We start from the raw sequence: 25,227 nt of genomic DNA on the forward strand, positions 1-25,227 counted from the left end.
TTATTATTTGAGAAGTATCAAGAATTTCTCAGCTAATATGCAGCCGTTGTATGATTTATTGAAAGGAACAAATGCTCGAAGTAAGCTAAAATGGTCCATTGCGGCGCAGAGTGCATTTGAGCAGATCAAAGCAGCTTTGATAGATACAGCGAGATTGACTTTTCCGACATTCCAAGGCCCCATACAGCTTGTGACGGATGCTAGTAAAGTGGCGTTGGGTGCGGTCATCAATGAGTACCACAATGGCCGGTATGTACCTCTGGCTTTCTTCAGCAAGAGTTTAACCGAGTCTCAGCCACGGGCGTAGCCAGAGAGGGGCGAAATGGGCGATCGCTCCCCTCAAATTTTAGGAAAATTTTTGTAAAATCAATAGATATAACAATATTTTTGGGCAGGTGAATGCAACCTGAAAATTTTCTTCGCGCGATTTAGTGGCCAAACAGCAGGTGTTGATTTTATTATCGGTATTCCGAAAAACATTCTTCCGCAAATACCCATAGTTGAATTTAGCTGCATTCTCAATTATGATAATACAAGATAAATTCTATAGAGTAGCCCGAGGTCGTTGAGTTGATTGAGTCTATGGGTGTCAGTTCAGTATGGGGATTGGGGACTGTTAGTTCTGTTAGCAATTTCCGTTCCGGGACACACGAAGACATAATAGAGTAGGCTATACACGCGACTCCGCAAAGTGCACTCTCGGAATAATTGACGGCCATAAAACCGACGCATGTATTCCGAAGCCTTCTTCGATATAGATTTTCGTTTGCTTAAATGGCTGGCGCCTAATGATCTTGTCCCTGCAATCAGACCCCTCCTACATAAGTGCGTTTTTTTTCATTTGGTCTTGTATATCAGCGATTCCAATCTTTAAAAGTGGCGTCAATCTTTATCAGAGGTTACTAAACAACCGTGCTTCAAAAGTAATTATAATAAGAATGGACACCACTAATACACACGCGCCAATAATAATTATCAAATTATTTCATTTAATCAAAAAAACTTAACGCTCCGCGCGACCAGACCCGAGATTCACACTCATCGTTAATTACGTAATGTCTGCGATTTGGGCTCACCCTTGAAACGATCGCCGAATACAAGCTAGTTGGCAACTCTAAGCTTCCATAGCGGATGTGTGTGTGTGTCTAAGAATGATCGTGTGCATAAAGAGGTAGTAATGAAATTGCCCACGGAAGGATCATCGGATCTGCGAGGTGTTCCCACGGGGGTGCTCCTCAAAAATAATTAGCCCCCTATAAAAAATGTTTTTCTATAGCTACGTGGCTACGACCTTGCGTGTGAGTGATCTTTTGAATGGTGACAGCTTTCTCCGCAAGCCATGAAGTAACAGTTATAAATGACAACGGTCCCGCCTGGCGCCCACCCTCTAGAAATTCATAAATAGTCTTGTCATGTGGCATCAACATATAGTTCAAGATGTACAATTAAGTGCCCCCTGAGTGTTCGATGACATCACTTCTATCAGCCCTTCCGGTAAATCTGACGATGGAAACGTATTTGCAATACGCAAGTATTAATCTAATGAACCAATTCCATTCACTAACCAATAAAAATTTTCGCGCTTCGCGCTAAAGTTTTTACCTCCGAGTTTTTCACAATCATAATTTTATCGCATAACTTCATGCCTGTGAGCGGAATATATGCATAACGATTGACCCAGATGTTGTGTTAATCATCCAATAAGGACCAAAGACCATCGTTTTTTTTTTACCTATTTTCCAGCGAAGATGGTCATAGCGGCGAAAAGAGAGACGTACGCTGTATACATTTCTCAGCAAAATTTTCGAGATTTTTGCATGGGCAGGTCAGTGAGTTTGGTCACAGATTGTCAAGTGTTGGCTAGGATGGTTATCAACCCAAAGGAGTGTGCTGATCCAGCCATGTGCCGGTATCTTGAATACATTAATTACTTTGTAAATAAATCTACATGTATCCGCGGTATTTTCAACTCCGTTTCCAATTGTTTGTCCCGTATTGCGATTAATGAATTTGTCGTACCAGATGGCTTGAAGCCTGATTTTATCAAGCGTATTGCAGTTGTACAAAGGCAGGACAAGGAATTAATAGAATTTCGTGAGAGTAATTTGGCTGAAACCGGTTTGAAGTTGAGAGAGTTGAAATTAGTTGGGTGTGAGATGTGCGTGATTTGCCACGTCCCAGATATCAACGTTATCACAGAATGCGTCTGCAATTCGACGTGTTTGGGTTCTACGTCACATGAGACTATAGATAACTAAGGTAAACCGGTTTACCTTAGTTATCTATAATGAGACGGGAGTTGTTTGAACATTTGCAGTGCATTCCTTGTCGCATCCCGGTATTCGTGCGACGTTGGCGTTGGCCAAACGGCATTACGTATTCCCTGATATGGATCGTTGGTTACGAGAATCTGTGAGGGCTTGTCCGATGCGTAGCAAGAGTAAAATTATTCGTCATGTGCGTTCCGCTTTAAAACATGTGCCGCGCCGTAGTGATCGTTATGCCGGACCCGCTTCGTGAAACAGCAGATGGTAATCGATAGTTTTTTATCATTGTTGATCGGGTCACAAATTATACTAATGTAATCCCCATGAAAAGACAAGATACTGACACGGTGATCCGTACTTTGATTGATGGTTTTGTAAAAGATCGTGAAGCACCTATGGTTATAAGGTCAGACCGGGGCTCAGTGTTTACTTCGTATGAATGGGAAAAGTTCATGTCGGTCCTATTGAATGTAAACATTCATTTGCGTTGGCACTTTCGCCACAGCAGAATTTTATCTCCGAGACGGGGATTCGACGAATAAAGCGCGGTTTGTGATGCGCTAATATTCCCGCGGCGTGGGATAGACTATTGCCTTTTGTGATTTCGTCATTGAACGCCTCTGTGCGCGAGGAATATGATTATTCCGCTGCGGAAATGACGTATGGGGAAAACGTGCGGTTGCCTGGAACCATTTGTCAGGATTTAGGAACCCCTTTTTTTCGATTTAAAAGAAGTTATTTGCACTCCGCCCTCGTATAAATACAGGATACTTGTTTTGCCCGTGTGTATTGTCCATGTTTCTTAATCAGGAATGCCATTGTCAATCAAAACGGAATAGATTTTGTCAAGTTCCGCCCTGATCCTAACATTTGTACATATCATTAGAGCTCGGTGAACTAGAGTCAATATCAAATTTAATTTTCGTTGACACGAGATTGCTATTAAACGCGTATTTTTCAGATTAATTCCTGAACTAATGGATATACATTCCCGAGGCATATTGCCAGTCCTGTACGTAGACAGAACCTTTTGGAGCACTCCGTCTGGCAATAATATGTTCCTCACTACCTTGCCCCTGGTGGGCCAATTGCTACAGGGTAATCTTCGAAGCTTCGAGACTGGTACTGAAATACTCGATAGCTAACTACACTGTTTGTACATAAACTGCACAAAATCGACAATACACAATGACAAAAGGTGTCCATTTACTCTAGTGAAGAGAACAACAAAAGTGGCAGAGTCAAACGGACAGTCAATTCAAAATTCAGCACAGACGCATCAAAGAGTATGGCAGAACACAGGAAAAAAGCAGTCAATTCACAATTTACACCAAGGCAGTGCGAAAATACGATGTAGAACACTTCCGAACCACTTGCAATCAATTCAAAATCTGATTCAAGACACGAATGCAGCTGTAAGGATCCGATCGATCGAATTCGGCTGGCACGCGCTGTAAAGTTATCTGCGGTGCCTCCGTGGGACGCGCGGTAGCCGAGACCAACGCGGCTTTATGCCGGCCGTGAAACTTTGGCGATTTCGCCACCGTGGTTTCCTTCGAACGCTGAATCGGCACGTTGGTGTGCCACAGAGCTTTTCTCGGCGCCAAGACCTTGCGGATTTTTGGGGCAGAAGCACTGCTCCGTGGTATCGATTTGGCAGGGTCACGGTTTTCGGACCCTAACCGCTTGCTTGGCAATCGTGGAGACGCGACGCGTTCTCTGTAGGACATCTCCCTGTGAATGCAAAGGATAGAAATAAAGGCGTGCGTTGATACGTTGGCATGACCGATGGCTGATTCGGACATCGGTCTGGCAACTGATTGAAGATTTAAGTTGGTCACAGCCGTCACTGATAGCAGAGGTGGTCTCTGAAAATGGTGGCAATGACTGGGTCGCAAACTTTCGTTGATAACATTCGTAGCTGGTGCAGCGCGTTTTTGATGTGGAGTCAGTAACAACCAAGATTTCAAGGCTCCAACGGTGAGATGAAACTAACAAAACTATGATTTTTGAATAGTATATTCTGATAGTCTGTGCCAACAGAAGGAGTTCGTGTACCATCTAAAAATAGCGCTCTCTTCGCCCCGTTTATTCAAAATTTCATGCCTGTGACGTTATATTTTGTGATCCGATTGTTGATATGCAATGTTTTTTTCCAATTCTCTACTAGTTGCCGACGATTACCCCTGACGATTGTCATCCGAAAATACTCGGGTTCATTTCAATATCTGTATACTATTCAAGTAGATATTGAAGTTCTATACATCCAAGAAGCTCTTCAACTAAAATTTTTGTTAATAAAATAACTCCCTGCGAGCAGACCGTATATTTTCCGTACTCGAAAACATTGACCCTCGATAATACACTCAAATCATTACAACCGATACTCGACTGTCGTTCGAGTATTCGAAGGATTGCAGCCAGCCCTAATCGCAACACTCTGCGAGAACTATTGAGAAGAATATCTGACTTACAAGCACGACGAATTCAGAGTTGCGTTTGAAACGTTGAAGCTCATCCCTGACGAACTGGTCAAAAACGAAGTCGACGATTTCCGCTTGTTCACCTGAATCTTCTCTTTTTGCGCCTGGTTAGGATTAGAATTAGCATGTTTCATAGTTTGGATTTGACACAGGACAAACACGTAACCAAATTCGTGAATCTTACAGTCAACTGTTGGGTTGAGTTGCAAACATTCCGTAAGCACTCAAAATAACACCAGACTGAAGCATACCCTATGGGTCTACGCTGGTATCTGATGATAATTTCGAAAATTTACGATATACTACTTAGCATTAGCTGTTTGGCGTTAGTCGCTATGACCCTACTCGCAATTATGCTGCCTCCAGTGATTGACAAAGTTCATTCAAACTGTTACACTTTCCTCAAAAATGATCGATAAAAGATTAGATAATTATATTCGTATTTCCAAGGAGCAAATTCGGGTTCAATTATTTGAAAAAAACAAGATCCTTTTCAGTTATAACACCGTGTAACTAAATTTTGTAAAAGTTTTAGTAGCATAAAAAATTTTATGGGTAGAGTTTCGTTATTTGAAATTTTCACCAAAACAAAATTTTTGAAGAGGACTTTGGAAGAATTATCCCTTTTTCTCATTTTCGGTTTCACTCAAATTTCTCTGTCTCAATCACCATAATTCTGTATTGGACTTGCAAACGCGCGGACCAGAAGTATCATGCCCGAATGTAGCCTATTCATACATTAAAATGCAACACATTGTAGCTACAACAAATATTAAATGCGGAATTCGTGAAGAGTCCTACCTTGAGCTGCATCTTGTTTTTGGTCTCTTTTGCGATGTATTTGATCATATCCAGAGATTTTCCTTTGCTTTTCAGTATCTGAAGCAAACACAGACTGGTGACGGATGATGTTTGAAAACGAAAAGGAAACAAAATCGCCGATACAAGGATTCAAGAAAAGCCGAAACCACAGATTTGTGGCACAGGCTCTGAATAGTAGTGCATTCATAATGATGTTGATTAACTGGAAGACTCTTCGTCTGTCTCTTATCAAAAGTTAGCGACAAGATAAATGAAATAGAACAGATTAAAATTCAAAACCAGCGTACTATCAAGCGACAATATCAGGTTTAAGAATGACATCAACAGAAACTGATCTGTAGTAACCATACAGCATGTAGCAGTGGACATTGCAGCGCATGAGACACGAAAAATTGCCTACGCATATAGTTAGCGAATGTAGTAATGCAGAAAAATGGCATAATCCCAGTGTGGGACGGAACTTTTTGTGTCAGAGGAAGTCAGATCATAGTCGTTACCAGTAAATATACAATGCCGTCAAATTTAACTTGCGTGCAAATGCGATGCAAATTCAGTTAAGTTCCCGTTGATGTGCCAATGTTACACATATTGGTGTCACTCACAGAATCAGTCACCCAGTCGATACCAGGGTTGCAATGACGCTAGTCATGACTCGAATTGAGTCACGATTTTTGGGTTCTTGGCATTTTTTCAAAGGCATGACTCGACGCGAGTCATTATGACTCGAGACTATGGCGGCCAAGACAGACATGTCATTGTAACTTTAAAGGGTTGTAACCAAGTCACAAGGCTCCGAGGCACCAGTCAATCTCTCTTTTATAGTTTTGACTCGAGTCAAGTTGAGTTATCTTCAATTCACCACTGAGTCAAGTCCAAGTCAGCAAGCAGAGGGACGAGTCCGAGTCTTGGTATTATGACTCGAGTCAGAGTCCAAGTCATTGTGTTGACTGCTCAGTTTCCAGTTTACGTATTGTTAAACCCACTTTTTTATAACTCTGTTTGGTGATATCGAATGGTTCGCATTTATAATATACTAATTTTCCTCACTTTTAGCAGTTTCTGGTCGCATTTTCAAGTACCAGTACCAATAGACGAAATCCCAAGAGCGTGTTGGCTTTACTATTCTACAAATTACAATGTAATGTCTGTCTTGGCCGACTGAGTCTCGAGTTATATGACTTGATTCGAGTCATGCGCAATGACTCGAGTTCAAGTCGAGTCAAGACGCAGATTGACTGGAGTGGAGTCATTTCCGTATTTTGAGAAAATGACTGGAGTCAAGTATGGTCATCAAAAAATCATGACTCGATTCATTACAACCCTGGAATAATGTTCCACTCCTGGAGCAACGAACGCTATAACAAGAAATCAAACCTCCGCATATTTCGCCTCCCTGCAGAATTCGATCAGCAAGGCCGCCGCAGAGCAAAACACGATCGTGTGCGACGGATCGCGAACTCCCCTCTCCCGAAAACGAGACAACACGGTCACCAGCATTTCTATCGGCGCAGCGCCTTGGTCGTCGGTGGCCAACACTTGAGAAGTTTGCGATCGCGTACTGGGATTCTGGCGTAAACAGAACACAACTTCATTTACGGACATGATGTGACGTACAGTGCTACTGATATTCCGTACCTTGCGGTCACTATTAGGGCTGAGCACAATGATTCACATACTCGAATCTGAATCGAGTATTAATTCTATAATGATTACAGTCGAGTGGTGAAAAATGAGTTTTTCAAGTACCGTAACACGGGGTGACTTTAGCACTGCCAGGTGACTTTGGCCGAAAACCAATATTCGTTTCTATCACACACATCGAACAATATATCGATGTATGAGTACTTTGAGATATTGTTTAGGAACAATCTGCATCAATAGAGTGCTATTATTGCAAATTTCATGTTTGATACAACACTTTTACATGTTCGCAGCCATTTTTATATTGACAGGTATGATAAGAAATTTCACCACACTTTTTACGTACTCAAACTTTTGTTTGGTTTACATGCAAAGTAGGTGTTTGAGGCAATTTCCTTTCATTTGCAGACAAAGGCTATGTACCTGACAACATTTATCGGGTTTTCTGGGCGAAAATACAGTTCATTATTTCAAAATTGTCAAAATCCTGTGGCTGATCAATTTTTTTATTTTTTTGCAATTTATGGGGTGACTTTGGCCAGCAATTTAGAGTCAGCTAAAATGGGTATTTTTAGCATCAAGATTAATCTCGGTATCCGTATCTTCTAAATAATTAAATGCCAAGGAAGTATAGAAAAAAGCTTGGTGCCAGGAGTTATAAAGACTACACCGCAGATGAGATCCAAGCGGCACTAAGAATGATCGAGGAAGGAATGTCCGAAAGATCTGTGAGTGAAATAACTGGTATTCAGAGAGGGACTTTACAGAATAAAAGGATAGGAAAGCATCCGAAATCACCAGGAGGCCAGCCTGTTTTATTGCCAGATTTGGAGAAGAAAATAGCAGACCATTGTATGGCGCAGGCAGATTTTGGATTTGCTGTTGACAAATTTTGCTTTAGGAAAAGTATCTCGGAAGAGGAGGTTGCGAGGATAATTGCCATACAAGAGGAGAAGAAGGCTTCAAAACGGAGGAAAAATGGTGACCAACCATCAAAATCCCAACAAAAATGAGTTGAATTAGTCACGAGCACTCATCATGAAAGTTATGACGATTCTTCAGAAGCAGAAAATTTCCAGGAAGATTTGTGTGATGATACAGTTGAAGTGGGAGCATTAGGGGAGGAGTTGAAAGCAAAACCAAAAGCTGGCCAGTATGTAATAATTGAGTATGAGGGAGAATTATTTCCAGGTGTTGTGGAGAGTACAGAACAGCATGGTGCAAAAGTCAGTGTTATGCAAAAATCGGGAAGCAATTGGAAATAACCAATTCAAAAAGATCTGATATTCTATTACTGGAAACATATTAAACAGAATCTCCGACCCAGACTCACTGAATGCTCATGTCATGGAATCTACAAAGGGAATGAACTTGAAGGACATTGGCATTGAACTACTTTTTGTCATTGATTTGTTTAATTTCGTTGTAAGTTCTTCGAAGATTTTTGTGGTTTTGCGTTGAATTAAAGTCTGAAAAGTCGCCATTGGTTGGATACTTCTTTTTTTAAAGACTGTAGATGGCCAAAGTCGACTTCTCAGCTTGTGTCATTGGCATATATGACTGCTAGATGTCCTGGAAGTAGAAAATATGATTCTCGGCTAAAGACACCCCATTGCCGGGTGACTTTGGCCACCACAGAAAAATTGAAAAAAAATGATCGAAAACATGACAATAATTTTCTTTTTCATATTTAATCCATAGATCTAACCCTTCCGCCCATAACAAAGTTGAAGAAGGCAGAAAATCATAACGTACCATAAAATAATTTAACATTGAATGTAAAAAGTGGTACAAAGTCACCCCGTGTTACGGTACTGAAATTTTGTGCCCCTCGCCACTAAGAGTTGATTTATCGATCAGAATCACAGCTCCGACGCTATTTTCTCCTGTAAACCTCAATTGGGCGAATCGCAGTATAAGTAACGTGTCGTACAAAACTACACACGCTAGCAAAATGACATATATCTACGAAGTGAAATGCAATAGGTAGGCCTATGATCGAAAAAAGACCAAATAATCTTTAAAATGATATAGAAAGGGCATAACATTCTTTGTGGTCGCATAAAAGGCACATATCTGAACAAATTCTAGGTGTTATACCACAGCATGACATCATAACAAGCAGTTCTCTGATAAATCAAGATTTTACAGTTCAAAAGTTATCAAATTGTGATATATTTCAACTGAAACTTGTAATTGGAGGCCATAAATTCCAGTGAATGTAAGAAATTACGGTGGTTCCAGTCCAACGGGTGTACTTGTGGTCCGAGAAAACAAATTTTTCTTCTTAGCTATAAAGTTCCCCATAAATAAATTTGACAGTACTAGACATTGCGTCACTTTGAAATTTTTTGCAGTGATGACCTCATCGTATTAGCCTACAAATACGACACAGGCAGATACTGATATTTCTCAGTAGACAGACAGTAGCCTGTAATGAAAATCCACTACCGTAAACCGGGGTAACTTTGGACTTAAGGGTAACTTTGGACACTAAGCAGTAAAAGATTTAAATGGTTATTGATGGAAAATGGTTGCCGCTGGATGTCCAATTCTTTTTCATGAGGCAAGAGTACCACAAGTAGTTTCAATAAAAGATGGATTCATTTCACTACCAGTTAAACTTGACCCAACATTGATAAATTACTGGCGGGGGTCAATTTCATCAAAATTGATGGCCATTAAACTTCTTACAACCAAACATAGATAGCATGTGATTCATAGATTCAAAACTTGGCAGCAGATACCTCTAAGTAGTCTTAATCCATGGCAAAAATCTCAGTGGGCCCACCCTTGGATCAATACAAGAAAATGTGATGTCCAAAGTTGCCCCGTCAAATTTTATCAGAATGGGGCAACTTTGGACAGTGGAAAATGTGATATTGAGAGCTCTGGAAAGTGGCTGCTTCATCTGTGTCAAAGTGTATCGTCAACTATAGTCATTATGACCGGCCTGGTGGCTTTTTAAAATGGAATGAGAAGGTCAACAAATTAAGAGTTTGCCAAAATATGAAAAATGGGTAGGTAATGAGGTTAGGCAATGAGCTGAGAGATTGTAATCGGGCGTAAGCTACTTCAAAAACTTATCCCATACTCCTAAAGATGTGCCTGCTGAATATGGGATATCGTAAAGTATGACAAATATATCCATCAGAGGACATAATAAAGGGAAAGTGATTCTTTTAAAGAACAGTAACATCTTTGAAATCGGCAATAATTCACGGTAACATGCTTAATGTTTGCTGTCGGTTGCTGACACTGCCAGTGTGATACCCCGCATCACCATAGATATGTTATTTATAAGTCCCAAATGGTGAAGGCATGAGGGAAAATTGAGATAAGGGATGAATAAGGAGGCATTACCCTTCATAAACTACCTAATTTTTGTCTTTTTTTGGGGGGGTGGATTAGGTAAAAATCATGCAATAGGCCAGACATAAACTATTTTGTTTCAGTTTTAGCCACTGCTCTCATCAACTCTTGCCAAATAAGCCTCATTTACGAGGTTTCATAAACAATAGAGTGTAAAGGCATACAAAAAACTACATTGTCCAAAGTTACCCCACATGCAGGGGTAACTTTGGACACGGATAATTTACGAAAATAAAAGGTACTTATTTATGATCATGAAGATTTTCGATTAGGTAATTCTGATCTTTGCTCCATGACCCATGAAAAACACAAAACTTGCCTCCCCTACACCCCAGCATTTCCAAGATACAGAGCGGAATTGTTGAAAATTGTCCAAAGTTACCCCGGTTTACGGTACCTGAAATATCGGAGAGGCTCTACTGCTACACCATAAATCAATACTATGCAAAATAAAATTAAGTCCTTGGTCTTTCAGTGTTAATTACGGCATCAACGATAACCTATACATGGGAAGTGTGGTCACTCACTTGCAACAAGTTGAGCAAGATGCTGATGGAAAAGTGCTGCACGAATGACGCGTGAAAGCTACGATTGGAAGAGCTGATCAGCTTGCAGAGCACGAGGGTGCCTCCTTCGTCTGAAATCCTATCGCAACAGTACGGCAACAGCTTCGAAAGCGATACTGAAACGGAATATCGAATGGTGTTACTCATGAGTGATTTCAAAATCTAATGAACAAGACGTAATTCTGGCTGCACGTGTTATTGGAAGCACCGCACAATGCAAATATCCACTCACTGAGGTCCTCCAGGCACGAGTACACGACGTCATACGATTTGGAGTCGAGCAGGAGGGCGAGATTGGAATTCATTCTGTTGCAGATTTTTCGTTCCGGGTGTTGTCTCGCGATATGGGTGGCTTTCATGCACTTCTCCTTGGCGGTCACAAGCTTGGCGTTCATGATGTGTTTCCGTACTTGGTATCTGCGAAAAGTTAAATGTTCATCGTGTGATACTTTAGCAGTAGCAGGTGTGGGAGTGATTTTGTATGTGTGAACAGCCTTTAGAACAGTCACCCCCCAGTTAGAGACAACTACTTTTGTGTTCAAGAACGGTAGATGTCCTTAAACCGAACGGAGGTGTCAAATTAAAGATACTGCCAAGTGATAATTTTATCTTCAATTTCAGCCAACATCATATTCTACAGAGCACTTTCCCATAAATGATATATTTGATTAATTTCAGGGTTAATGATATGGATTTGGTTTGAGGGGCAGTGATATAAAACCAGAAACCACTGGGCTACAGTTTGAATATAGTTGATTATAATAAGTAATAGGCCTACACATATAATTAGAGTTTGGTTTTGATTGGGGTTAGGATACGGTGAACGTGCCCTCATTACAATCCATTACTGCAACACACTAAGTCATCGCATTATTGGTTTTTCGTCTATCAGTCCTGATACTTGGAAAATAGGGCCAGGAACTGTCAGGACTATGGAAAATTACGATATTATGAATGTAAGCCATTCTATGTCACTCGAACAGTGTTGAAAAAAGTGGGTTGAAATTGATTGAACTGAAAATTAAACACTGAATACAATGACTTGGACTTACAACAGCACGACTCGCACTCGAGTCAAACCTATAAAAGTGAGATCGACTTGTGACTCAGAACCTGACTTGGGGTGACGACCCTGGCCATCAGTCATTTTTCGCTTTCCGCGAAATTGCAAACTTGGAAGTCCATATTCCCGATTAACTGCCAAAAGTGCTCAACACCTCCACAACAACTACTTTCTGAAACTACTCAGTCAAGTAGTTTTTTCAGACCCAACATTTTCTATCTCTCTTGTTTGAAACTGCTGCTACTTCTACTTGCAAGGTTCCGTATCTGAGCAGAAATTGACAGTGTGACTTCTCCTTCTACTAAAGTAGCAACACTGAATACTTAACAGTACAGCAACAAACAAAACTCACCCACGATACACTCGTTGAACAAGACAAGCTGCATTTTCCTTGGATCTCTCTCGCAGAATCAGCCTCCATCTCCGTTGGACAGCAATGGTAGCAGCGCGTAGAGTTCTAAATTTCCGCACCGCGATAAATCTTCGCACGTGAGACTGAATGACGACGATGGATCGGAGATGAAGGAAATCGTATCGTTTGGCCGTTTCTCTCAATTCTACGAGTCGCTTGCCAGCCGCCCGCATTCTCCAAAACGACTGAATCACCACAACACTCTTCAGTATCTTTTTATATTGCAGGCGCTGCCGTCTCATTTCGAGCACTGCTCTCCATTGCCGCTGAATTTTAATTGTAGATTTTAGAATCTTGAGGTACCGCTGGTGTTGAAGTCTCATTTCAAGTACTGCTCTCCATCTCTGCTGAATCATGACAGCGCTTTGTTGCACCTTTCGGAATTTATTTTGTTGCTGCCTCATTTCGATCATTGCTCTCCATCTTTGCTGAATCACGAGTGCACTGCTCTGCATTGTTTGATATTCCTTTCTTTGCAATCTCATTTTGAGCATTGCTCTCCAACTACGCTGGATAACAAGGCAGTACCGGCGGGTCCTCGTGTATTCTTCACTTTGAGATCTCATTTCAAGCGTTGCTTTCCATTTTCGCTGTATCACAACAGTACTTCTTACAATCAGTTGATACCTTCTTCTTTGCGATCTCATTTGAAGGGTTGCCCTCCATTTTCGCTGGATGAAAATCGTGCTACCTTTGAGCTTGTGGTACTCATTTTGCATTGATCTCATTTCAAGAGTCGCTCTCCATCTTTGCTGAATCACAGAGGCACTGCTTTGCAGCTCAAGGTATTTCTCCTGCTGGGATCGCATTGTCAATGTCGCTCTCCACCTCCGTTGCACCGCAAGTGCTGACAGCTGGAGCTGTCGATATTCCTCTCGATCAGATCTCATTTTGAGCATTGCTCTCCACCATCGCTGTATCACAACCACTGTGACCCTGATTTCTTGATACGCTTGCTTTTGTCTTCTCATTTTGAGCGTTGCTCGCCATTTTCGCTGTATCAAAAGCACACTTTGGCGCATATCGAGATAGTCTCTACGTTCACAGTCGCTTTGAAGCCTTGATCTCCATTTTTGTTGAATCACAACAGAGCATTCTTGAAGTTTACGGAATTTGCTTCGTTCCATTCTCATTTCGAGTGTCGCTCTCCATTTCCGTTGAATCACAAGAGCACTTCTCAGCTGTTCTTGATATTTATTCTGTTGCGATCTCATTTTGAGCGTCGCCCTCCATTTGCGCTGAAGCACAAGTGCACTTCTTTGCAGTTTCTGATATCCGTTTTGCTCCATTCTCATTTCAAGAGTTGCTCTCCACTTCCGCTGAATCACGAGAGCACTCCTTTGCAGTTCTTGATATTCATTCCGTTGCAATCTCATTCTAAGTGTCGCCCTCCATTTTCGTTGAATCACAACGGCACAGTCTCGAAGTTTACGGAATTCGCTTTGCTCCATTCTCATTTCGAACGTCGCTCTCCATTTCCGCTGAATCACAAGAGCACTTCTTTGCAGATCCTGATATTCATGGTGTTGCGATCTCATTTCAAGTGTTGCTCTCCATTTTCGCTGAATCACAACAGAGCATTCTTGAAGTTTCTGGAACTTGTTCTGTTCCATTCTCATTTCAAGCGTCGCCTTCCATTTTCGTTGAATCACAAGAGCACTTCGCAGCTGATTTTGATATTCATTCCGTTGCGTCCTCATTTCAAGCGTCGCCTTCCATTTTCGTTGAATCACAAGAGCACTTCGCAGCTGATTTTGATATTCATTCCGTTGCGTCCTCATTTCAAGCGTCGCCTTCCATTTTCGTTGAATCACAAGAGCACTTCGCAGCTGATTTTGATATTCATTCCGTTGCGTCCTCATTTCAAGCGTCGCCTTCCATTTTCGTTGAATCACAAGAGCACTTCGCAGCTGATTTTGATATTCATTCCGTTGCGTCCTCATTTCAAGCGTCGCCTTCCATTTTCGTTGAATCACAAGAGCACTTCGCAGCTGATTTTGATATTCATTCCGTTGCGTCCTCATTTCAAGCGTCGCCTTCCATTTTCGTTGAATCACAAGAGCACTTCGCAGCTGATTTTGATATTCATTCCGTTGCGTCCTCATTTCAAGCGTCGCCTTCCATTTTCGTTGAATCACAAGAGCACTTCGCAGCTGATTTTGATATTCATTCCGTTGCGTCCTCATTTCAAGCGTCGCCTTCCATTTTCGTTGAATCACAAGAGCACTTCGCAGCTGATTTTGATATTCATTCCGTTGCGTCCTCATTTCAAGCGTCGCCTTCCATTTTCGTTGAATCACAAGAGCACTTCGCAGCTGATTTTGATATTCATTCCGTTGCGTCCTCATTTCAAGCGTCGCCTTCCATTTTCGTTGAATCACAAGAGCACTTCGCAGCTGATTTTGATATTCATTCCGTTGCGTCCTCATTTCAAGCGTCGCCTTCCATTTTCGTTGAATCACAAGAGCACTTCGCAGCTGATTTTGATATTCATTCCGTTGCGTCCTCATTTCAAGCGTCGCCTTCCATTTTCGTTGAATCACAAGAGCACTTCGCAGCTGATTTTGATATTCATTCCGTTGCGTCCTCATTTCAAGCGTCGCCTTCCATTTTCGTTGAATCACAAGAGCACTTCGCAGCTGATTTTGATATTCATTCCGTTGCGTCCTCATTTCAAGCGTCGCCTTCCATTTTCGTTGAATCACAAGAGCACTTCGCAGCTGATTTTGATATTCATTCCGTTGCGTCCTCATTTCAAGCGTCGCCTTCCATTTTCGTTGAATCACAAGAGCACTTCGCAGCTGATTTTGATATTCATTCCGTTGCGTCCTCATTTCAAGCGTCGCCTTCCATTTTCGTTGAATCACAAGAGCACTTCGCAGCTGATTTTGATATTCATTCCGTTGCGTCCTCATTTCAAGCGTCGCCTTCCATTTTCGTTGAATCACAAGAGCACTTCGCAGCTGATTTTGATATTCATTCCGTTGCGTCCTCATTTCAAGCGTCGCCTTCCATTTTCGTTGAATCACAAGAGCACTTCGCAGCTGATTTTGATATTCATTCCGTTGCGTCCTCATTTCAAGCGTCGCCTTCCATTTTCGTTGAATCACAAGAGCACTTCGCAGCTGATTTTGATATTCATTCCATTGCGTCCTCATTTCAAGCGTCGCCTTCCATTTTCGTTGAATCACAAGAGCACTTCGCAGCTGATTTTGATATTCATTCCATTGCGTCCTCATTTCAAGCGTCGCCTTCCATTTTCGTTGAATCACAAGAGCACTTCGCAGCTGATTTTGATATTCATTCCGTTGCGTCCTCATTTCAAGCGTCGCCTTCCATTTTCGTTGAATCACAACGGCACAGTCTCGAAGTTTACGGAATTCGCTTTGCTCCATTCTCATTTCGAGCGTTGCTCTCCATTTCCGCTGAATCACCAAGGAGCTTTCTTGAAGTTTCCGCAACTTGCTTTGTTCCATTCTCATTTCAAGCGTTGCTCTCCATTTTCGCTGAATCGTTAGAGCATTTCTTCGAACTGTTTGGTAATAATTCTGTTGCAATCTCATTTCACACATTGCCCTCCTTGTTCGCTGAATTACAATAGCACTATTTCGCAGCTTCTGATATTCATTCTGTTCGATTCTCATTTTGAGCGTTGCCCGCCATTTTTGCTGAATCACAACAGCGCTTCTTTGGAGCTTCTGATATTCGTTCTGCTGCAATCGCATCTCGAACGTGGCTCTCCATTTTCGTTGAATCACAATAGCACTTCTACAAAGCTTTTGATATTCACTCTGCTGCAGTCTCATTTCGAAGGTCGCTCTCCATCTTTGCTGAATCACAATCGAGCTTCTTTGCAGCTGCAAATATTTGTTCCGTTGCGACCTCATTTCGAGCGTCGCCCTCCATTTTGTCTGTATCAAAACAGCACTTCTTCGAATTGCTTGGTATTCGTTCTGTTGCAATCTCATTTGAAACGTTGCCCGCCATCTCTGCTGAACCACGACGGCACTTCTTTGCAACTCCTGATATGCGTTTCGTTGCAGTTTCATTTCAATCATTGCCCGCAGTCGTCGCTGGATTACAAGGACTGATTTACGCAGTTTTTGATAATGCTTCCGTTGAACCCTCATTTCAAGAATTGCTCTCCATTTCCGCTGAACCAAAAGAGCACTTCTTTGCAGTTTCTGATATTCATTCTGTTGCAATCTCATTTCAAGCGTTGCTCTCAACCTGCGTTGTATCACAAGTGCAGCTCTTCGCATATTCTGATATCGTTGACGTTGCAGTCTCATTTCCCGGATTGCTCGCCATCGTCTCTGCGAGACAAGCGAAGCTTCCCTCAAACTCTGATATTTCGTTCTTTGTAATCTCATTTCTAGGATCGCTCTCCATCTCCGTTGCGTGACAATCGAAGCATTTCTCAGTGTCTGATATTTCATTCTTTGCAATCTCATTTTCAGCGTTGCTCTCCACTTCCGCTGAATCACAAGCGAAGCGTTTTTCAAAACGATGTACTTGTTTAATTGAGATCTCATTTCGAGCGTTGCTCTCCACCTGAGCTGAATCACAACAGCGCTCTTGCGCATCTCCTTGTATTCTTTTTGTTGTAATCTCATTTCGAGCGTCGCTCTCCACCTGCGCTGAATCACAAGGGCAGCTTTTTTCAGATCTAGATATTCTTTGCGTTGCGATCTCATTTCAAGAGTAGCCCTCCACTTTTGCTGAATAACAACAGCTCTTCTGCGCATCTCCAGGTATTCTTTTCGGCGCAATCTCATTTCAAGCATCGCTCTCCACTTTCGCTGAATCTTGATAGCGCGTCCACGGGACTCGAGGTATTCTCTTCGTAGCAATCTCATTTCGAGAGTCGCTTTCCATCTCTCCTGGATTAAAGCAACACTTCGGAGCATTTCCCGGTATTGTTTTTGCTGCAATCTCATTTCCAGCGTTGCTCTCCACCTATGCTGAATCACAAGTGAAGCTTTTTTCAGATCAAGATACTCGTTCAGTTGTGATCTCATTTCAAGCTTTGCTCTCCACCTTTGCTGAATCACAAGTGAAGCTTTCTTGAGATCAAGATACTCATTTCGTTGCGATCTCATTTCGAGCGTCGCTCGCCACCTTTGCTGAATCACAACAGCTCGTCCACGCATCTCCAGGTATTCTTTTTGGCGCGATCTCATTTCAAGTGTCGCTCTCCACTTTTGCTGTATCACCACAGCACCAGCCAACACTGCTCTATACTTTACACGCTGTTTCCTCATTTCAAGAGTTGCTTTCCAGCGTTGTTGTATCGAGATGGCCGAGGCAATCTCCAGTCTTCTTCGAGAGATAGTTTTTCGAGCTATAAAGCCACGGATATACGATTGCAATCTTACAATGCAACATTTTGTATCGAGGTATTTTTGCCGCTGTGATTTCATCGCGGTGTAGCTTCTCCATTGTGCTTGTATGATTCTGGCGGAACTGTGTTCCAAACGCCTTCTCTCTCTTAACTTTCTTGTGACTTGTCGAGACCGCCATAGTCTCTGGATCAGCATGGCCGCAGATACCTCCTTCAAGTGACGATACTTTCTAGAAGTGAAATGACATGGTTTGAAAACTTTGTAAAAATTGAATACAAAAGTGAAATATACACTGAAATAATATATGTTATTCACAATGCAAATATACGAAAACGCAACCTTCAGGGGCGGTCGTCAGCAAATGAGTATTTACAAAAACTTGAGTGAAACTACGTTACATACATCCCAATATGATACAGTACAAATATAATAAAACACAAAATACAGGCAAATTAGTGGCCTGCTTCGGCTGAAAGTCTTGGTGTAGCACAGAATGCTGAACGACACCCTGTTGGTGACAAGTGGCTTTATGATTTCAGCATTAGACCACTGGACTAGAATCTAAAATTTATACCGGTACTAAATCATTGCGCTTAGCTATACTAGAAATGCAATAATCCTAGTATGCACGCACACGCTTGATGATGTTAATACATCTGAGTCATTCATTACACACTAGGATGGTCCTTAAAAACGAATTTTGGAAAGGGATGTTTTGGCAGGGTCAGACCAAAAACTTGAAAACTTTTCAAATTTTGTACCTGAATGCTCTCTGTATGATGATAGCAGATTCCCGTTTCGTCGTGAAAACTGCGACTTCTTTCCTGGCCAGTAGCGTGGCTTTCCACCGACGCTGCAGGACAGTGACGGCGCTTCTTTGCATCATGTAGGCATCTCGAGCCATCTTTCCGATTCGGTAATTGCGATACGATCGTTGGATTTTCAAAACTGCCTCCCTCTTCTTGACAAAGGCTTTACGAATCAGTAAGCATCTCCAATGGTTTTGAATTACCAGGGCCGCACACGTTCTGGCTTTGCGTTCTGCCAGCAGGTGCGTGCTTCGTTTTCTTTCCAAGTAGCCGCTAAAAAAGGTGATTCCGAGATCAATTCAGTGTTGGATCATAATATTATGCAACAAAACACAGGTCTGGCTGGTAAGGGGGGGGGGGGGGGTTGCAACCTTTTTACTACTCACGGCTGCATTTCGATTATTTACCTACTGCCGCATTCCATGGAATAGCCGTAATTGGACGCAAAATACCTATGTTAAACTGTCCATCTCCATTTCCAGTAAACTCTGCACTAAGGGCGTCTTCACACTGGAGTTTCCGAACCGATTCCGAAACAGTTGCCGTCATAGGCGCCGAACGCTAATTTTCCTTAGGCATGCGAGTTCGATGACGTCACAAAGGAATGACGTCATGATCCGACGGAATTGATAATTAGGGATAATATAGCATCAATTCATGAGGGTTAAGTGGGCTGCATAAATGCCGATTATGCAATATCTTCGTGTTAACAAACTTGCGCGTATGATAAGTGCTGTCAATTAGCGAGTCCCTGCCGCTAGCGAACAATTAAATACGGCGCTTATCAATGCGTATTACGTAACCTCGGCGACGATTTGCGCAAGGCAAAATGTCAGAGTAGTTATGGAATCTGTTCTATAATGGCACCGATTTCAGGTTGTTCAAACCTTTCTCGTCTTTTACAACTCAAGCCTTGACAGTTGACACACATCTTCTGATGATTATGTTTAGGTATATTAGCGGAATTCACTTACGCATGCACGGCGCACTCACAATCGCACATGTGTGTGGGGGTAAGATGAGACAAAATCATGGGGGTAAGATGAGACATGGGTATCAGAGGGCTTTTCTATTGAAGGCCTCGGAAGATTAAAAATTTACTGTTGAAGGCACACAAATTGTATTATTTATCTAGTAGTTGACCAGATGTTGCATTACAAGACAAAATAATAACGAAAAGTTCTCTTATTGTTGCTGGATCTCATGGTTAATTGGTTTTCGATGTCATTTATATGTGTATATGATGTAGCCTACCAATTCTTTTCAAAAATGACTTATTTCATGATTATTATATTTTATTCACGATGTTGCTGGTTGATTCATCATTTGGGGTGAATTGGTGGTGTAATGAGCATGAATTGCTTGGTGTCTCATCTTAAACACAGTGTGTCTCATCTTACCCTCACCTGGGGGTAAGTTGAGACATTTGAGCAAGGATTTTCGAGGGCCAAGAAATCCATCAATATGTTGTTCAATATAACTCAAGCCATCGTCATGGAAAGTAGAGATCACAGGCTTTCTATTGGTACCAAAATTAATCCTCAGAAGGCATTACTCTTCGAGTGGCCTTGAATTATCAGAAAAGTGTCTCATCTTGGCCTCCTCTCCCCTACTTCTGGTATACTGCAGAGTGGTTTCTTGTAACGTATTGTAGTTTAAAAATGGTGAGGAAAAAGGTGTACAATATTATTTGAAAACTATCACGAAGCTCAATAATAAATCAATTCGCGAAGAATTCAAAATCATTTTGAGGATGCGAATGAATCCCCCTCTCATGCACCACTGCTGAACATTATTATTTCTAGCCATTTTGTTGTATAAATATAATAATTTCATGAGTAATCAAAATAATAATGACTAACATCAAGTGTCATGATCACCTGCCGTCCTTGAAAGACACCAGCAGTACCGGTACCGTCAGGACTCAGTACCGGTACCGTAAGACAATATGAATGGCGAGTTTTCGAAAAACACGCAATTATTGACAGTTAGGTGAAATGAGTACGGCGCCACATACGTTCATATTGCACATATTTCGAAAATATTTACGGAGAATAATACGTTCACACCAGAGGGGTTACGTTCGTATTGAGTGATTTCGATAAATGTTTACCGGATAGAATGTTACCAAAACTCAGTATGAAGACACCCTAAGCTACTTTGCATATCGGCATAGCCTGCTGTACGCACTGAAATTGTGAGTGGTAATGTTCTGAATAGTTACTGAGAGTGGTTATGGTCGCATGAAATGTCGAGCTTCAAGAAACGATATAGACTAACCAATCCTTCAGTGTAACCTTCAGCAGTGCGATGAGAGTCTGAAAAAGTATCACATACCGGAAGAAAGCCTGGATCTTGACGGCAGATTTCCTCATTTCTAGAAACTGCAGTCGGACTGGTCTGGCTTCACGACGCAGTCTCCACATTCTCTGAATGAGAACGGCCGCCATTCTCCTTCTCTCGATCTCTTTACGAAGTAGATATTTGCGGAAGGCCTTTTGTATCACGACAGCGGCTTGGTTTTGTCGTCTTCGCAATTCTGCAGCCGTCCTACGGGCTTCGAGAGCTTGTTTCTTGAAACGATATGCTCGCCAGACAATTTGAATCGTTCTTGCAGCACTATGAGAGAGAGAGAAGTCGAATATTTAAATGTTCGCACTGGTTGACCGACACACAAAAGACTATGATACAAATTAAACCTCCAAATTTGGAATAGTGTATTTTTGCTGTCAGTAATATGAAATCTAACAAATTGTAGATTTGAAATTAAAGAAGACTAGGATTGTAACACGTCGAGATTTTTTGGTTGACTCAACGCGTCGAATGCTGACACTTTGTGTATCTGTCACATGGTAATACTATAGAATGTCACTGTGTGCACAACATGGTTGAAGGATTCTGCAAATCAACAAATTGTTCTATGAAAAAAATCCATGTCTCATATCACCTAGGGTCACCGTATGTCTTCCTTTAAGAGGAGGCGCTGCACTCTAAAAATGAAGTGGTCTCAAATTGAAGGGCAAAACGAATAAAAAATTTTGGCCGCAGCTATTTTCTTCAGAATGCCGCCGTAATTGAGCTGCCATCTATTGAAATTTCCATAGGGTTCCTCCACGCTCCAGCAGTCAAGCAGAGATCGAAGTTTATGTAGCTGTCAGCCGATGTTTTGAAGGAAATATGTCATACACGCCAAAGTGGTTTAGGTACCGCCTTCAACGGAAGATGTCCAGTCAGGAAATTTATGACGAAATCGGGCCTAGTGTATTCTATTTCTTTAGCACAGTAATAGATCATGTCCTATTCTTATGTATAAAACATTGTTAGACATGATCTATTTCTGTCTTGAAGAAATAGAATACCCTAAGACCGATTTTGACATAAATCTCCTGACTGGACCTCTTCCCTTGAACGCGGTATCTAAACCACCTTGGCGTGTACGACATATTTCCTTCATAACATCGGCTGACAACTACATAAAGTTCGATCTCTGCGTGACTGCTGGAGCGTGGAACCCCTGTAGAAATTTCAATAAATTGCAGCTCCATTACGGTGGCGTTCTGAAAAAAATGGCTGCGGCCAAAACTTTGTACTCGTTTTGCCCTTCAATTTGAGACCACATCAATTTTAAAGGGCAGTGCCCCTTTAAAATGCGCTGAAAACTGGAGACCGATGCACCGAACGCCACAGTTGAGAGCAGAGATGGGAATTTTTCAGTAGTCAACACAGTAGTCACAGAAGTATGGTAAGTATTCCCATAAGTATCTTCCATTGATAAGCCGCTTGGATCCGGGTACTCAAATCGTTGTGCCCTGCACCATGAGCGCCATAAATATAATATATCCGTAGAATACAAGACAAAAAGTCGAAGGCAGGTGTATGGAATACAAACAAACTCACCGATCTTGTGAGCTAATGTCCAAGAGTCTGGAGCAGAGGAAGGATAACAACAAGCGGACCACTTTCTCATCCGGAATCGTATTGCAAATGTCGTCGATACGCAACAGGTTCGGGATGCCGCCCATTGCGTACAACGCCTTTTGGACCAACCGAAGATTTGCCTGAACGAGATTATAATTGTCTAGCTGCGTTTAGATGTCATTACCGAGCATTTTGCAGTGAAATGTCCCCTGTCGCCAAGTCTAAATATCCAGCTCAGCTTACAATAGCAACAAATAACACAGAAACTGTCACAAAAAACACCGTGAACTAAGCTTAGTATCACAACCGAACATTTAATCTAAGATTGTCACCAGTCATTTTGCCCCGCAATTTCGTAAGTAGGATTAGTTAGATTAGTAAGATTATCTGGTAAAAGTAAGCAGTCCATCGACGAAATCTAGTTTTTGAAAAGTACTCGAGTACTCTTCAGCTCTTTCATTTCAAACTTACACTCAGAGTCACTTTATCACGTCTTAGAAAAGCTACCTCGACTTGCAATAGAGCAGAAATTTAGTTTACTGTACCGCTGTACTATGATCATCAGTTCACTGTGACATTTTATATCCCTATCCTACAGCTCTGCTTTCATTCAACCTTTTTCTCCTATTCATGATATGAACTATGCAATGTTTGCAATGCTGAGATTTTCACCATTAAAATTACCAGAGGCGAAGTAATATAATTATGACCATCACATGCCAATAGAAAATCTTATAAGAAGTCATTGAAGAGGCCATTGGAGGTACAGACTTGAAGCACACAATAGAATAATATATTCAATCATTGATATTGAAAATTATTTAAAATACATTATTATTTGCTGACGACTACCCCTGGCGAGAGTCAGTCAAAACTATTCAGGTGTATTTCAATATCAATATACCATATATACACATGGAACACACCTTCTCGTTTTTCAGCAGCGTTGCCTGATCAGCCGGAGAACCCGCTGATGACACCGGAGTCTCATTTGAGCCCTGCAGAAAAAAACATCCGCATTGAAAAACATCCATACCCTTAGTCAAAGAAAATTAAACTCACACTCGGTTCGTTGAGGCCTTTCATATTAAAAGTGGTCGCCATATTGACGTGAGCGATATTGACGAGACCGGACTGGTACTGGCTGATCAGACATGCCAGGACACGTCCGTCGCTGAAGGAAGCCGCGAAATTGTACACGGGTATCAATTTGAAGGCGCAGACAAGCCGAGACCATTCCAGTAATAGCCGAGAGATGGTAGACAGCGCGGATTTTGAGCCTGGGACAGTTTTCTGAAAAAGATACCGACATAGTCAATGGCTGGGCATCAAGTTACGATGAAATAAAAAGAGTGACTCAGCTAGAGTTGTATGGATGGAATCGCCGGAAGAAGAGTTTCAAAATGCGCAAGTAGAAGCAGACCTAACGGCCTTTAAAAATCTGCAACTAACTAATGGAAACACAACCAACTAGAAACAACTCACTAATTATTCCACACAAACATCAGTCAAGATTTGAAATTAGAGAGGTTTCGACCCCTAAAACCCACCCCTGGCTACGCCACTGTTGGTAGTGAAGTGAAATGGAGTGAGTGGCTTTGAGCTGACAAAGCCAGCAAGAACCATTCACGCCAAACAGCAACACACGATTTCTGGTTGTTCGGCAACTAATTTTTTTAATGCACAAGAACTAGAACTACTGTACTAAAAAAGCAGCAGTTAGTTTAACAGTTAACGAACTAGCTGGGTAGTTTGCACTAATCTGATCGGAACAGTTGGATTTCACAATCAAATTCATGGGAGGCAGTCTCTCAAACTACGTTCTGGGGCTGTTCAAACCTCCAATCATGTATGACTTGGTGGCACTGCTTTTACCAGGACTGAAGTATGGCTTGTTGCATAAGTTTGCTTGAACCTATAAACGGCAATCTTACCTCTTCTTCGTAAAGGTTCTTGGTCCGTTGGAGCATGTGCTTCAGTCTCAAAGTCCTTTTCAGATATTCGATTTCATTTGTCAACGTTTTCTCATCCACGCCGCTATCCACCTGGACGCAGATTAGAATTGAAATTTCGACATCTTCAACTACTAGTGATTTCCAATAGACACATGACTTTTGATTAAATGTCAGTTATGGTATGATTGGAGCTTGGGGTTTGACACGATTCAAAAGAAATTCAGTATTTGAATTTCACACCGACGTCTGATTGATCGCGGAAACAGTCGATGCCCAAATTGACCATCTTTGGACCAAAATCATTGCCGAACATCAGGGTAACGCGACAGGCCTAGTATACCGATCACAAGTCATAAAATGCAGGCGTGACTATTTAAAAACCAACCTGAAAACATAGAGCCAAATTCCACAGAAGTGCGAGCGTCATTTCACAATGCCCTCTGACTATGTGGTCCGGTTCGATGGTCTTCCCTGAGGTGTCAGACATGGAAACTCCGTTACGTTCCAGTGCCTTCATTGCAATCTGACAGAAATAGGATCAATGGTAACACAGTGTCGGTGGGAATGCTTGAGA

At 41.8% G+C, this 25,227-nt stretch overlaps 1 protein-coding gene across 3 annotated transcripts in view; it reads right to left on the minus strand.

Annotated features, from left to right (window-relative positions):
• Positions 1-3,456: 3,456 nt before the first annotated feature.
• LOC145435871 (uncharacterized) overlaps positions 3,457-25,227 on the minus strand; it is a 52,179-nt gene continuing 30,408 nt past the window's right edge. For 2 of the 3 annotated variants that reach the window (XM_080313134.1, XM_080313133.1), the window contains exons 22-35: positions 25,039-25,176; positions 24,633-24,743; positions 23,761-23,991; positions 23,625-23,696; positions 22,678-22,838; positions 21,118-21,399; positions 18,733-19,053; positions 12,567-18,200; positions 11,384-11,568; positions 11,113-11,267; positions 6,947-7,138; positions 5,552-5,629; positions 4,742-4,854; positions 3,457-4,001 (exon numbers count right to left, since the gene is read on the minus strand). In XM_080313134.1, the coding sequence (XP_080169260.1) occupies positions 3,647-4,001; positions 4,742-4,854; positions 5,552-5,629; positions 6,947-7,138; positions 11,113-11,267; positions 11,384-11,568; positions 12,567-18,200; positions 18,733-19,053; positions 21,118-21,399; positions 22,678-22,838; positions 23,625-23,696; positions 23,761-23,991; positions 24,633-24,743; positions 25,039-25,176 (8,028 nt within the window). In that variant the 3' untranslated portion in view covers positions 3,457-3,646. The remainder of the gene's footprint in view (positions 4,002-4,741; positions 4,855-5,551; positions 5,630-6,946; positions 7,139-11,112; positions 11,268-11,383; positions 11,569-12,566; positions 18,201-18,732; positions 19,054-21,117; positions 21,400-22,677; positions 22,839-23,624; positions 23,697-23,760; positions 23,992-24,632; positions 24,744-25,038; positions 25,177-25,227) is intronic. The other variant, XM_080313135.1, reaches the window with a different exon arrangement.

This window comes from Botryllus schlosseri, chromosome 3 (assembly GCF_051294905.1).
Source record: "Botryllus schlosseri isolate E-star chromosome 3, Bs_hap1, whole genome shotgun sequence".
NCBI lineage: Eukaryota > Metazoa > Chordata > Ascidiacea > Stolidobranchia > Styelidae > Botryllus > Botryllus schlosseri.